The sequence below is a fragment of the Gymnoscopelus microlampas genome, assembly GCF_963454915.1.
Source record: "Gymnoscopelus microlampas genome assembly, chromosome: 4".
Taxonomy (NCBI): Eukaryota; Metazoa; Chordata; class Actinopteri; order Myctophiformes; family Myctophidae; genus Gymnoscopelus; species Gymnoscopelus microlampas.
In genome coordinates, this window is record NC_139941.1 from 56,778,930 (window position 1) to 56,793,338 (window position 14,409).

At 40.4% G+C, this 14,409-nt stretch overlaps 3 protein-coding genes across 4 annotated transcripts in view; 1 reads left to right on the plus strand and 2 right to left on the minus strand.

Annotated features, from left to right (window-relative positions):
- LOC311043227 (HLA class II histocompatibility antigen, DQ beta 1 chain-like) overlaps positions 1–14,409 on the minus strand; it is a gene marked incomplete at its 3' end in the record, with an annotated part of 165,661 nt that overhangs the window by 81,000 nt on the left and 70,252 nt on the right. The gene's annotated exons all lie outside the window — the stretch shown is intronic.
- Positions 1–14,409, minus strand: part of LOC311044503 (uncharacterized protein) — a 253,501-nt gene that overhangs the window by 53,707 nt on the left and 185,385 nt on the right. The gene's annotated exons all lie outside the window — the stretch shown is intronic.
- Positions 941–14,409, plus strand: part of LOC311043433 (mediator of RNA polymerase II transcription subunit 27-like) — a 22,496-nt gene continuing 9,027 nt past the window's right edge. Inside the window, exons 1-5 of one of the 2 annotated variants that reach the window (XM_084054671.1) lie at positions 941–1,083; positions 2,242–2,441; positions 8,641–8,785; positions 13,484–13,614; positions 14,361–14,409. The exon at positions 14,361–14,409 is cut by the window's right edge and continues 45 nt beyond it. In XM_084054671.1, the coding sequence (XP_083910797.1) occupies positions 13,553–13,614; positions 14,361–14,409 (111 nt within the window). In that variant the 5' untranslated portion in view covers positions 941–1,083; positions 2,242–2,441; positions 8,641–8,785; positions 13,484–13,552. The remainder of the gene's footprint in view (positions 1,084–2,241; positions 2,442–8,640; positions 8,786–13,483; positions 13,615–14,360) is intronic. The other variant, XM_084054672.1, reaches the window with a different exon arrangement.

The following is a 14,409-nucleotide window of genomic DNA, read 5'->3' on the forward strand; positions in this document are numbered from 1 at the left end:
CTACTGAAAATGTATTAGCTGTGATTAGGTGTTGACTGATTGATTGGCAGACAGCTGTCAATCAATGCCTGTCAATCAATCTATGAACACCTGGGAGTTGGGGGCTGCCCACTGAGAATTTTACTCTCTCTGTAGTCTCGCGTAGCCATACCCAACTGAAAATGAAAAACAGCGACCTCTGCTGTTTGTTCTATGAGAGATTACTCTCTCTCTGCTCTTTGGATACCTACATAAAATGATGTAGAGTGTAAATGGAAAAACAAGACAGCAGAAACAAATGTGTGATATGTTTTCTTTTATTTTCCTGAAGCGATTATTTCACAATGGTCTCAATCATTCACAAATAATGTTTGTTCATGAGCTGCTCCAGCCGGCTCCATCCACTGCAATGTTATTCATCGAACTTCCGGTGCGATTTTGCCACCCGTGAGTGTCACGTCATATATCTAGAGAACGGATGTAGTATGTCCTTTCCTTTCTAAATCTTCCTTGGTGTCGCTCCGACCATACGTCACGTAGACACATCGATATGATTGGTTGTGTTTGCACGCCCACACGGTGATAGACAGACGGTCCCATCCAATCAGCTACCAAGTATCTTGAAAAAAAGGAACAGCCCCGTCATCGAATTGGCTCCCGAGATCCCAGATCCAAATAAGCTGTGAAACAATGTGTGGAGCAAGCTGTTTGGATCTGGTAGCGTCAGGTTATGGCACCCAGGCTACTCTCTCACATACGTTCAAGTAGTAACGGCTGCAACCTTGGATGACAGGTCTGCAGATCCTGTGTCTGCAGACAGGTCTGCAGACACAAGCCACCTCCCTACTCCTCCTAGTAGCTTCTCCATACGTTGCTTCATCATCATACGTCATGCCGTCAGCACGTACGTTAACGCTCTGCGTCATTCAAGATGGCAGCGCCCGTGGAGGTGGTTCTGGTGTCGCTTGGTGAGAGGTTTCCTTCATCAAACATCAACCCTCTGCACGCACTGGCCGACAGGAAGAGCTTTAATGTGTTGTTTATGAACACCACCTCCTCCTCCTCCTCGCACCTCCTGCTGTTCTCCTCCTCTGGGAGTCAAAGGTAAACAAACATGTCAACAAGCAGTGTAGCCATGGGTCACGTGACGCTTGTCTGTCGCGAGCGTCATGGCAGAATTTCAACCTGGTGTTTGCACTTTCTCCATTAACAGTCCGTACATCTACATAAACGTTCATATTTTTAATATAAAGTGTTTACCTCATGGCCATGGATGTTACAACTATGTACGGGTCCTTATAAGTACCCGTATCGTCAGTATTGATCAATAAAAAGCATTTTAATCCGATCGGTGGCCATTTTCTCATCGAGTTATAATTTATCAGAGTGCAGTACACCTCCCAACCGATAGGTGCGCGTAGTTGAAAGCACTTGGCCACATGGCCACCAATCGGATTCAAATGCTTTTTATTAAACAATACTGAAGATACGGGTACTTCTGAGGGCCCGTACATAATGTTAACATCCGTGGCCATGAGGTCAGCACTTTATATTGTAAATGTGAACGTTTATGTAGATGTACGGGTTGTAAATGGAGAAAGAGACAAAACCAGGTTGAAGTTCCTTCATGACTGTCATGATATGACTGTCATGTGTCAGAGTGATGTTATTTATGTTTATGTTATTATGTTTCAGTACTGGATTACTTTTTACACCACCAAGCAGTGGTGATTTAGTGAGAGAAATAAGCAACCAGGACTATGAAAATAAGCTACTAATGTAGTTTATAGACCACATGAGACATTTAAACCTACACACTGTATACATCTGCTATTTTCAAAACAAATGTTGAAATAAAATGTGTAATATTGTAAACATTGTAACAACACAAATGTAGTATATGGGGCTCCCTGGCACTAAACATGTTCAGATGAAGTACGTTTGAGTAGGAAGCAACTGTCTTTAGTTGCTATAAACAACACAAGATGTCTGGAATTTAAATATATTGTTATACATATTGTAGAGCTATTGAGATATTTGGCATACATATTGAGATATGTGCATCGCACAGCCCCAGAATAATGTAAAATAAAAACACAAGTGTTACAATGAATTATTTTCTGTTTTACAATGGTGGATAAAATGGAGAAAATAGTGGATATACAAGCCCTATATTTGCTATTTATTTATTTAAAATGTTTAATGGTAATGGAGGAAAAGGTTATAAATAATGGTGATACTGATGTGTTTTTTCTGCTCTAGTAAAAGAAGCATCTTCATCTGTGTGCATCTGAGGAGCTCTGAGGAGGAGGAGGATGATGATGAGGATGATGAAGGGGCGCTCAGACTCCACTCCAGTGGGTTGTTCCTCAGACATCACCGGATCTCCAACCGGAGCCGTGGCTCCGCCCACCTGGTGGCCACGCCCTTACCTTCACCTTCATCTCTGGAGACGTCCGGAGGTACAGTGTGTTATTGTTATTATGTTGTTGTTACGGGGCCAGAGCTCTGCTCTGGAACCGTATTGTTATTCGTTTTATTCTGTCACTTCTGCCACTTTTCGCAGTTCTGGCTGAACCGCGCTGTCGCTTTTTACGAAACTCGGCCATATGGTAGATGGTCATGAAAAACGATAAAAAAATAATTCTCACAATCTTTCGTCCAAAGGTGGCGCTATAGCACTCAATTGAAAATGCCAACTTTGACCAGGTACAACTCATGCCCTGTTCCTCACCTACAGCCATGAAACTTGGATACACATATGCGTCTCCTCATGCTGAACAACTTTCACCCTCTGACTTTTGACCTCTGACCTTTAGATCTCCCACCATTTTGAATTATATGAAAAACAGTCATTGGCTCCTAACTTCTGCATTTTTTCACTTATGGAAAATCCGTTGGAAATTTTTGTAGGCAGAGGTCCAAAGTTCAAGTGTCAAACGTTTCGTGCAGATTGCTCAAAAATCCCAGGAGGAGATAGATTTTAACTATTACAGTTTTATGAAAATTATTCATCTGTGCCTAAAACATACATGCAGACTCACATTTCTTTGAAACTTTGCAGAAATGTACAGGGTCATTTCAAATATCACTGAAACCAATCTTAGTCCAATTGGCCAAAAGGGGGCGCTATAGCAATTTTTTGAAAAGGCAGACTTTAAACAGGCATAAGTCATGCCTCGTTTGGCCGAAAGTCGTGAAACTTGCTTACACATGTGCCTTGACTCATGAGGAACACACGTATCGATTTGACCATTAAGCTCCGCCCTTAGATTTTCCGCAATTTTGAGCAGTTTGAAAAACACTTAAACCCAGGATTTTTCAGCTATTTGCGTGAAACTGTATCATCTGTGTGATCTCCTTTTTCACAGTTACTTGTCTGTTGGGCCAATGGCGTCTCCCTTAAATGAATGCCTCACAATCTCAAGGTCGCCAGTTCAAGCCTCACTTGATGCAGACTTAATTTAAGTTGAATTGCAAACAACATGACTGTATCAATGAATACATGTGCAAATGGTAAAGATAACCTGAAATGCTTATTTGAGAGTACGTTTTTTCAACGTATGACATACTTTATCTGAAAATAGCTGATCTACAATCTCACAACTTTTTATGGTTTGTGAGCTTGTAGATCGGCTACTTTCACTAGTTTTGGTTCTGAGGAGATGTACAATTTCTTCATTGGTAAATGGTTTGTGAACGAGTGATCTTAGTGTTAGTGAAACAGGGGCTTGGTTCATGAAAGAAGGCAAGAGTTTATGATCTTCAACAGACAATATCAGCCTGGACAAAGCTATAGCACTATAGGTAGTGTTGCAGCCTATTAGTCTGAAGGTTGAGAGTTCGAATCCTGTTAATGGCAGTAGGTTGAGATGTCCAATCAAACCATTATGTTTCCATCTCTCTCTCTCATCAATCTATTGTTTCCATGTCACTCTCTCTCTCTTCAATCTATTCCGTTTCCATGTCTCTCTCTCTCTCTATTCACTGGCCCCGTATTATCGCTGCTTGCAGCTATATTTCTTATTGTTGTTGTTTTTAGGACGAATACAAGAACTGAACATTAACTCTCGCTCCCAAAACACGCTCGTCCCGGGGTCAAATCCAACGACCTCAGAACGGTCGCCACCAAGTAATTCTAAATGTATTTGAAAACTTTAGTTACTTTGCAGAAATACATTATTATATCATAAAATATGCATTAACTACTTCAGCCCTATTTTATTTAAAAATAGCAGATCTACAAGCTGAGATAGCGTCGCATCGCGAGTAAAACTATGTCTAAACCTAACCTTATTCCTAACCTTAACCTCAGTAAAACTATGTCTAAACCTAACCTTATTCCTAAACGTAACCTCAGTAAAACTATGTCTAAACCTAACCTTATTCCTAACCTTAACCTCAGTAAAACTTAAACCTAACCTTATTCCTAACCTTAACCTCAGTAAAACTATGTCTAAACCTAACCTTATTCCTAACCTTAACCTCAGTAAAACTATGTCTAAACTTAACCTTATTCCTAACCTTAACCTCAGTAAAACTATATCTAAACCTAACCTTATTCCTAACCTTAACCTCAGTAAAACTATGTCTAAACCTAACCTTATTCCTAACCTTAACCTCACTAAAACTATGTCTAAACCTAACCTTATTCCTAAACGTAACCTCAGTAAAACTATGTCTAAACCTAACCTTATTCCTAACATTAACCTCAGTAAAACAATGTCTAAACCTAACCTTATTCCTAACCTTAACCTCAGTAAAACTATGTCTAAACCTAACCTTATTCCTAACCTTAACCTCAGTAAAACAATGTCTAAACCTAACCTTATTCCTAACCTTAACCTCAGTAAAACAATGTCTAAACCTAACCTTATTCCTAACATTAACCTCAGTAAAGCTATGTCTAAACCTAACCTTATTCCCAGTGGTGAGCTGTGGATTTTTGAACTATGGGTACTCTATTTTATGACGTCACGTGCGCGCGCGGGCACGTGCGTGCGCAAGCATGTGCACATAGCCACTCAGCTCAGTGCTAGTTGAAATACTGTATTCAACATGTGATTATTAATGTATTTATATTTCTTATTATTTTGTTGCATTGTTGATTTGTTGTTTTTATTTTTGTTTCAATTAATTAATTATTTTATTTTCCTTTTAGTTTTATATAAATGCCCTTTACATAGATTCACCCACACATAAGTAGTCAACTTGTCTTTACTTGAATTACTTTTATTTAAGACTTACATTGCTTTCAAAACAGTGTTTTTTAAAACAAGTTAAAAAAAATAAAAAAATACCCTTTTGCTACTCACCAAAACAAAGACGGTTTTATGGAGTTGAAAGCCTACTTTACTAAATGGGAACACTGTGAGCCCCCACCTCACGTCTAAAATACACTTTTTGGACAGAAAAGAAAATATTTCACCGGAATTAAAACCTGTTTTGGTTACTCCACAGTGCCCTCTACAGATCTGGTCAATGGAATTTTCCTATTGACCAGATTCTTCCTTCCGGTGAAATATTTTCTTTTCTGGCCAAAAAGTGTATTTTATACGTGAGGTGGGGGCTCAGAGTGTTCCCACTTAATAGAATAGGCTTTCAACTCCATTAAACCGTCTTTGTTTTGGTGAGTACCAAAAGCGTTTTTTTAAATTTTACTACAGACGAGAGGCTGCGCTACCGCGGTACGAGGGGAAAGAATCTAAAGTACCATAGCGTTAAGGAGAACTCCTTCTAACGCTATGGACCAGAGCTAGATAAGGATACATTTGTGAGTGTCTGGTAGGCTACCAGCTGTTGTTATGCAAAGCAGCCAGGTTGAGGCCATTGTTTAAGGTGTTAAAAACGGCTCGCCCCTGAAGGTGCGTTGTTGTGTTAATGATTGACTTCTCCCGGGCGGCTGACGTGTGTGCTCGCGAGTCCAGCCCCCACAGTCTCAAAACTAAGGGTACGCCGTACCCCCCCCCGTACCCCCTACAGCTCAACCCTGCTTATTCCTAAACGTAACCTCAGTAAAATGATGTCTAACTCTAAACTTAATGACCGGCACTAACACAACAGAGAGCATAGAATCAGGTAAAAACCCTTGAACAAAGAAACTTGTACAGCTTGACACAGTTTCTTACTGGCACATTTAAGATGTTCATCACACTGAAGCCTCTGGAAGCAGTCTACCACAGTGCCCTACGTTTTATTACTGACCATGATTATCTCACCCATCACTGTATTTTATATGATAAAGTGATGATTATCTCACCCATCACTGTATTTTATATGATAAAGTTATGATTATCTCACCCATCACTGTATTTTATATGATAAAGTGATGATTATCTCACCCATCACTGTATTTTATATGATAAAGTTATGATTATCTCACCCATCACTGTATTTTATATGATAAAGTGATGATTATCTCACCCATCACTGTATTTTATATGATAAAGTTATGATTATCTCACCCATCACTGTATTTTATATGATAAAGTGATGATTATCTCACCCATCACTGTATTTTATATGATAAAGTGAGGATTATCTCACCCATCACTGTATTTTATATGATAAAGTGATGATTATCTCACTCATCACTGTATTTTATATGATAAAGTGATGATTATCTCACCCATCACTGTATTTTATATGATAAAGTGATGATTATCTCACCCATCACTGTATTTTATATGATAAAGTGATGATTATCTCACCCATCACTACATTTTATATGATAAAGTGAGGATTATCTCACCCATCACTACATTTTATATGATAAAGTGATGATTATCTCACCCATCACTACATTTTATATGATAAAGTGAGGATTATCTCACCCATCACTACATTTTATATGATAAAGTGATGATTATCTCACCCATCACTGTATTTTATATGATAAAGTGATGATTATCTCACCCATCACTGTATTTTATATGATAAAGTGATGATTATCTCACCCATCACTGTATTTTATATGATAAAGTGAGGATTATCTCACCCATCACTGTATTTTGATATGATAAAGTGGGTTGGCCATCTCTCTCAGTGCGTAGAGAGCAACATTGTGTTTTATGTACTGTATTTATAAGGCCTTGTGTGGTAAACTTCCTTTGTACCTATCCTTTCTTTTAAAACCAAAGGTTACTGGACATTCAACATGTTCACAAACACACATTAGATATACCAGTCCACGTAAGAGCAGTGAACAAGGAAAGAATTTGCATATTTTGATCCGATCGCCACTTTCTCCAAATTGACTCCGATACTTTCAAGCATGCAACACTAATGGTTGGGAGGTGTATTGCACTCTGATACATTACAAAAAAACAAAAACAAAAAAAAAAAATCCGGCGATGGGATTAAAATGCTTTTTATTGAACAATACGGGAGATAGGGGTACTTATCGTGGTCCGGATCGCCTTGTAACATCCGTGGCTCGGGGGTAAGCACTTTATATTTGAAATCTGAACGTTTATGTACATGTGAGAGTTGGCAATGTAAAAAAATCGAGCACCACTATAAACCGGGGGGACTCGGCACCATGACTGTCATGGTATGACAGTCATGTTTCAGGGCTAGAATTGACCAAACTAAAAACCACGTGGGTTGCTATTAGATTAGTAGTGATGTCATCATGTCTCTGTGGATATTTTCAACCCAAATGCGCATCATGTAACATTAGGTTAATGATGGCTCCTTAAGTGCCTGTATGCACATTTTTCACTTCACAGACAATCAGCTGAAATTGAGGCAGCTGTAAAAGCTTCTGTCTTCAGTGTAGCGTGTGTGTGTGTGTGTGTGTGTGTGTGTGTGTGTGTGTGTGTGTGTGTGTGTGTGTGTGTGTGTGTGTGTGTGTGTGTGTGTGTGTGTGTGTGTGTGTGTGTGTGTGTGTGTGTGTGTGTGTGTGTGTGTGTGTGTGTGTGTGTGTGTGTGTGTGTGTGTGTGTGTGTGTGCGTGCGTGCGTGCGTGTGTGTCCAACTGAACATTTTCTGTTGATATTCAAGTACTTCCCACTGTAGCCCCTCATGAAACTGACTTCTACTTCTCTCAAAAGACAAAAGGACAATTTTATTTTCCATCCGGAATGGCGGCAGGCCTAATATTATTATTGCATTTAGGCTCTGTGCAATAATGCAGCTGAAAGTCATTATATTGCCTTTAGTTAGGTTAGATATTTGTTTAAATCTCTTGAATGAATATGTCTTTAGTTTGCAAAAAAATACCTGAAGCAAAAGGACATTCAAACTATGTACTGCATTTTCTTTATTACTTATTGTGAGACATATCGTTATTGAGGTATTCAACAACGTTATGGAATATCACATGCTTCCTAATATCGTGCAGGCTTACTACTAACTATACATATAATTATATACATACACTATAAGATACCTGCAGGCTGTGAACAACCTCAAGTCAATGTTGTGTTGTTGTTGTTTAACTATTTAACTATTTAGCAGGACAGTAGCAATATAAATAATAATCACATAACGTGCTAAACAACATGCTATCTAAATAATGTGTGTGTGTGTGTGTGTGTGTGTGTGTGTGTGTGTGTGTGTGTGTGTGTGTGTGTGTGTGTGTGTGTGTGTGTGTGTGTGTGTGTGTGTGTGTGTGTGTGTGTGTGTGTGTGTGTGTGTGTGTGTGTGTGTGTGTGTGTAGTGAGCTGGACAGGCTGAGTGGTCTCGTAGGCCGTCCGTCAGAGTCTCATCCTCTTCATAACAGCGGCCTGTTGAGTCTGGACCCCGTTCAGGACAAGACCCCCCTCTACTCCCAGCTACTGCAGGCCTACAAGTGGTCCAACAAGGTAGGAACACACACACACACACACACACACACACACACACACACACACACACACACACACACACACACACACACACTAGGGGTGCAACGGTTCAGCTAGCCCCCCAGGTTTGGTTCAAACCTTGTTTTTTTGGTCACGGTTTCGGTTCGGTTTTGATACAGTATTTTCAGCCTTATGTTTTTTCAAGGGAGAAAACAGGGGGTCCGCCAAATGTCTGTGTGATAGGAACTTGAACCCTATCATTCCTTTTTCTGAGGGGAACATTAGCTGAAAATAGCAGATCTACAAGCTCACAATGCCTCGCACTGCGAGGCGTTGTGAGCTTGTAGATCTGCTATTTTTGGCAAAGAGGTATAGGTGTAGAGGGAAAAAAGAGCAGACTAAGTAAAAACTTTTTTTTTAAATCTGAAACAATTTACTACAATATAGAGGGGGTCCCTGTTTCATCTCTCTCTCAGCTAGGGGGTCCTTGGCCTGAAAAACGTTGAAGACCCCTGCTATAGAGGACTCTGCTCTTAACCAAACAAAACATGAATGAATTGAAGAGTCAAAAGTGTCACGTTCAGTTTCAGTTTATTTGTATTTATAGTACAACATCACCCCACAGGGTCTCTGTGCACTTCACTACAGGTCATACAACAAAAACATCATACAAACACAGTAGCAAAGAAACATAGTAAAATGTGCCCGCACGCATGGTCAAACAATTACCATGCAGCAGTGCACGGCTCAAGCAGTGCACAGCTGAAAAAAATTACAGATTTGGCAAAAAAAAAGAAAGGACAATTTGAACAATAGAGCACCGAAGTCTGACGTCATTTACACATCAGAATCAGAATCAGGTTTATTGTTATTAAAAAGTGTGTGAAATTCGTTTTCACAACGTTATTTCCATAGAAAGAAGAGGGGGAGGAAGAAGAAGAAGAGGGGGGGGTAAGTGGGAAGGAGATCAAACAAGAGAACAACAAAAAGGCCAAACACGTTATCTACATATTTACAAAAGTACCTGAGATCAAAATATGACTACGGTGCCTGAGCATAGCAGCAATGTATGTATACTGTGCATGATATACGTACTTATGGACGTTAAGGTGCTTAGAGGAAGAAAAATAAAATCCTACCTGGGTCACGTTTTCCCCCCCGTTCTGAATTCCCATAGACGTGTTTAATATCTCGTCAAATAAGAACTGTGTTCAAAAAAATAAACAAATGACCCCGGCGGTTTGACTCTTATGGATATGAAGCATCAACTGAAGGTGAGAAAACCATAATGTTACTTCCGCCAAATTAGTTACATTTTCCGCCAGAAACAGACTGTATCAAATATGAGTGACTGACATATCATAAACGATACAGAGCCTCCCTGATAATATCGCAGAGACAGTTTGTTTATTTATGGACCTCAATTCTTATATGAGACGATTCTAAGATGACCCAATGTTATTCTCCATAGAGAAATGACTTTACGACCCAGGGGATGAACGAGTGACGTCAGGACTTCTGTACTCTATGTTAAAAAAAACAGGGCAAGGAGAGGTGGCCTCCTGGAATAAAACTAGGGGGAACCATCATGCAGGGAAAAAAATATGTGTTTTTAGCCTATATTTAAAAATGCCCAAAGAGTGGGCATCTCTAACAGCTGTAGGGAGAGCATTCCAGAGATTGGGGGCAGCATGTGTGAATGCTCTGCCCCCAACTGTTATATTATTATGTGTTGTGACTGTGACGAGACCGTGGAGCGTAGTGGACGTCCAGGGATATAAGGGTTTATTAGACTGGACATGTAGGACGGAGCAAGTCTATTTAAAGGGGCTACACCATGAATTTCATTTTTTTTTTAGGTTTTTAGTATTTTTTGGGCTCCCCAGTGTCTCTTGTACCGCTAAAAATATTTTTTTTTAACATTCAGTCATTCATGCTCATTTCATGGATTTCCTGAATGGGCGTGTCTGAACAGGCCATTTCAGAATGGCAGGGCAAGTGATGTCACTTGCCCTGATTTTGCATTGAGGATGGCCAGACAGAATTGCTCAGTAGCTCCCCCCTGCCCAATAGGACGTTTTGGTATTGCAGCTGAAAAAGCTTGGAATGACAGACAGTCAGATTGTGAGAAAAAATATCTGGATGTTTTTTAGGCTTACAACCTATTTAAAACATATTAGGGGGCAATATTTATATATAATATATATTTTTTTAATTCATGGTGTAGCCCCTTTAAGGTTTTATAGGTCAGGAGTAGTAACTTGAAGTGGGCTCTGGCCTGTATCTGCAGCCAGTGTAGTGCTATGAGTGCTGGTGTGATGTGATCGTATTTCCTTGTTCTGGTTAGTATTCTATAGAGTACAGAAGTCCTGACATCACTCGTTCATCCCCTGGGTTGCGGAAGTCATGGGGCGCGACCCAGGAAGAATGCGTAAATTACGTCAGACTTCAGTGCTCTATAGCTGTTGCATTGTGGATTAGTCTAAGGCCATGTGTTGCTGTTGATGGTAAACCGGAGAAGAGTGCATTACACTAATCTATTCTTGAAGTGATGAAAGCGTGGACCAGGGTTTCGGCATTGGGGAGAGAGAGTATTGGACACATTTTGTCTATGTTGTGCAGATGGAAGAAGGCAGATGTTGGGATGCTTTTAATACGGTGTGTGAAGGATAGGGATGGGTCAAAAACTACTCCTAAACTTCTGACTGTTGGTTTGTGGGTTATTGAACAGCCATCAAGGTTTAGAGCAGTGGTTTTCAACCTTTTTCATGCCAAGGACCCCTAAATTTGGCCGCGGACCACCATCTGAAAATGTTTTGTTGCCAGGGACCCCCAGAAGCAAAGATTTGAGTTAAAAATGTTTGCTTAAAAAAAAATATATATATATATATAAATATATTCAAACACATGCACAACTTTACAAGATTATTTTTTTAAATAGCCAAAACTAACTGGTTAAAATGATTGTACCACTATGTTAACTAATTTAGCCGGGGACCCTCGCAAGGACCACTGGTGGTCCCCGGACCACTGGTTGAGAACCACTAGTTTAGAGTTGTGTTATTGAACAGATGGGTGTGTTTATCTGGGCCGACTAGCAGCTTCTCTGACTTACCAGAGTTCAGGAGCTTATATTCACATGACATGTAGAGATGGACACATAACATTCTGTTCCTTCTTGACACCGATTCCGATAACTTGCGTATTGATCCATACCGAGTACCGACCCGATACCAGTGTGTAATTTAAACATAATCTAGGACAGTGGCTCTCAAAGTGGTGGGTCCAGGGACCCTCAGGGTTCCTTGAGCTGGGTTCCAAATGGACCCTTACGGGGTCCGTAACGGGTCCATTTGGTCCCATTTGTACACTCTCAGAGTTATGGGGGTCCCTGAAATTTTGAGAAAGTTTGAGAACCATTGATCAAGGAACTGTTATATTTTAACGTACATGTTACTGTACATGCAGTGGTTGTTTTAGTCCACAGCACAAACCCCATGTGTTGGTCACAGAAAATAACCGATCTACAAGCTCTGTAGATGTATTTTTGGTACAGAACAGCAGGGTTCAAAGGTTAAGCATTAGTTGAGTTGAACTGATGTCAACGTCTTCAAACTGGTTTACCAGACACATGTCATACCAAATATGACCACTTGGTGTCACACTTGACTCAGGAATGTAATGAGAGGCATGAATAGGAACCAACAGAGAACCTATTTCTGTCAGTGTGGCTCTGAGTGCCAGAGCCACAATTCATTGTAAAAAAAAAAGTGCTTGTAGATCCGCTATTTTTGAATAGCCAAAGTTTAAAATATGGTTAAAGTGGTTGAAATGAGTGTGACACTGTATTAACACATTTAGCTGGGGACCCCCTGGTACCCCCCCAAGGACCTCTGGGGGCCCCCGGACCCCAAGTTGAGAACCAATGTGTTAGGCAGTATCTTATCGGCAGCTTTTCCGATACTGGTATCCAGGGCAGGAGAGATTGACACTAATATAACAAAATATTGGTCATTTGCCAATACATTATTTAGTGAAATAAATGGGTTATATTTCACAGATAGACTATTATTATACTATATCAAAATAAATAACCTTCAAGTTAAATTCATTATTTCCGTGGACTTAAACATCTTTTTAGACTTAAATATCTTGGCCTTCCTGCCCTGGCATTTGGCCTTTGTGCCCTCAAAAACATTACAACACCAAAGGCCAAGTGGCCTTGTCCCTAAAATGACCAAATTCCAGGCTTGCTGGTATCGTTATCGTAAACGACTCTAATCTCATGAGCAACGTTTCTCCAACAAAGAACAACAGATGGAGCATGAGGGCTGTGTCAACATCCTGACATTTGACATGACCATTACCTGTCACACAAATGCGATGAATGATGTAATTGGGTTTTTGTCGTTGAACATAAGTATGTATAAAGATTACATTTATGTTTGGCTTTTAGGCTTTGAAGTCGCACAGGTGCAGATATGACAAATAACATAAATGTACAAAGAAAGGACTTTATGCTTAAAAAAAACATGAATAGTGGAAATTTGCCACGTGTTGTGAGCTTGTAGATCTGCTAGTTCTACTATTTTTGAAAATGTTTGAAAATATTTCAACATGGAAACGATGATGACGATTATGCAAAAATAATGTGATAATTGTGACGGCTCCTAATCAAGCACAGAGGTGAAAGTTTATATTTGAATACATTTCCAGCTCCAGTACCACGCTGGCCTCGCCTCCAGTTTGTTGAACCAGCAGTCACTCAAACGATCGGCCAATCAGATGGGAGCGTCGGCCAAGAGGCGTCCCAAAGTCCAGCCAAGTACTCTGGTTCTGCCTCCTCAGTAAGTACAGTACTACTTTATGGATTGATTGAAAGTACAGAGGTACAGTTATACCATGATGCTAAAATGGTCATCCACACAAGTATGTGTATAAATACCGCCGATCAAACAATACCATTTCAAACACAAGTGACAGATTTTGGCTGAATTAACAACACTTGCTTTTGCGACGCGAGCCTCTCTCTCTCGCAGTGGTGTAAAGTAACCAAATACATTTACTCAAGTACTGCACTTAAGTACAACATGAGATAGACAGTATAGAGACTATTATGTGCCGTAAAGGATCGGTATTGATCGGAATCGGATCTATTTTGGTGCTGCCTGATCGCGATCGGATCGCAAAGATCTTGATCACAGCACCTCTAATTGGCACTCTGGGTGGCAAACCTGGAGCCGGAAGGTCAATCAGTGTTGCCAGATGTTGCGAGAGAACCGAGCATGCTAGGTCTATGGGTGAGGGGGGAGTAGGTTCAGTGAGTGGCTGTAGTGTCTCTGGGGAACATCTAAGGGGTGATGCGGGTCGACAGCTTCTGGTTGCTTTACCCGCCCCTTGGTTTCAGCTAGGCCTCTGCGGTGGCCTTCAGTGTTTCAATTCATCACTTTGATTTAATGACTAAGAATCGTGTGTGTGTGTGTGTGTGTGTGTGTGTGTGTGTGTGTGTGTGTGTGTGTGTGTGTGTGTGTGTGTGTGTGTGTGTGTGTGTGTGTGTGTGTGTGTGTGTGTGTGTGTGTGTGTGTGTGTGTAGGTATGTGGATGACGTCATCTCTCGTATTGGAAGGATGTTTCCTGACATG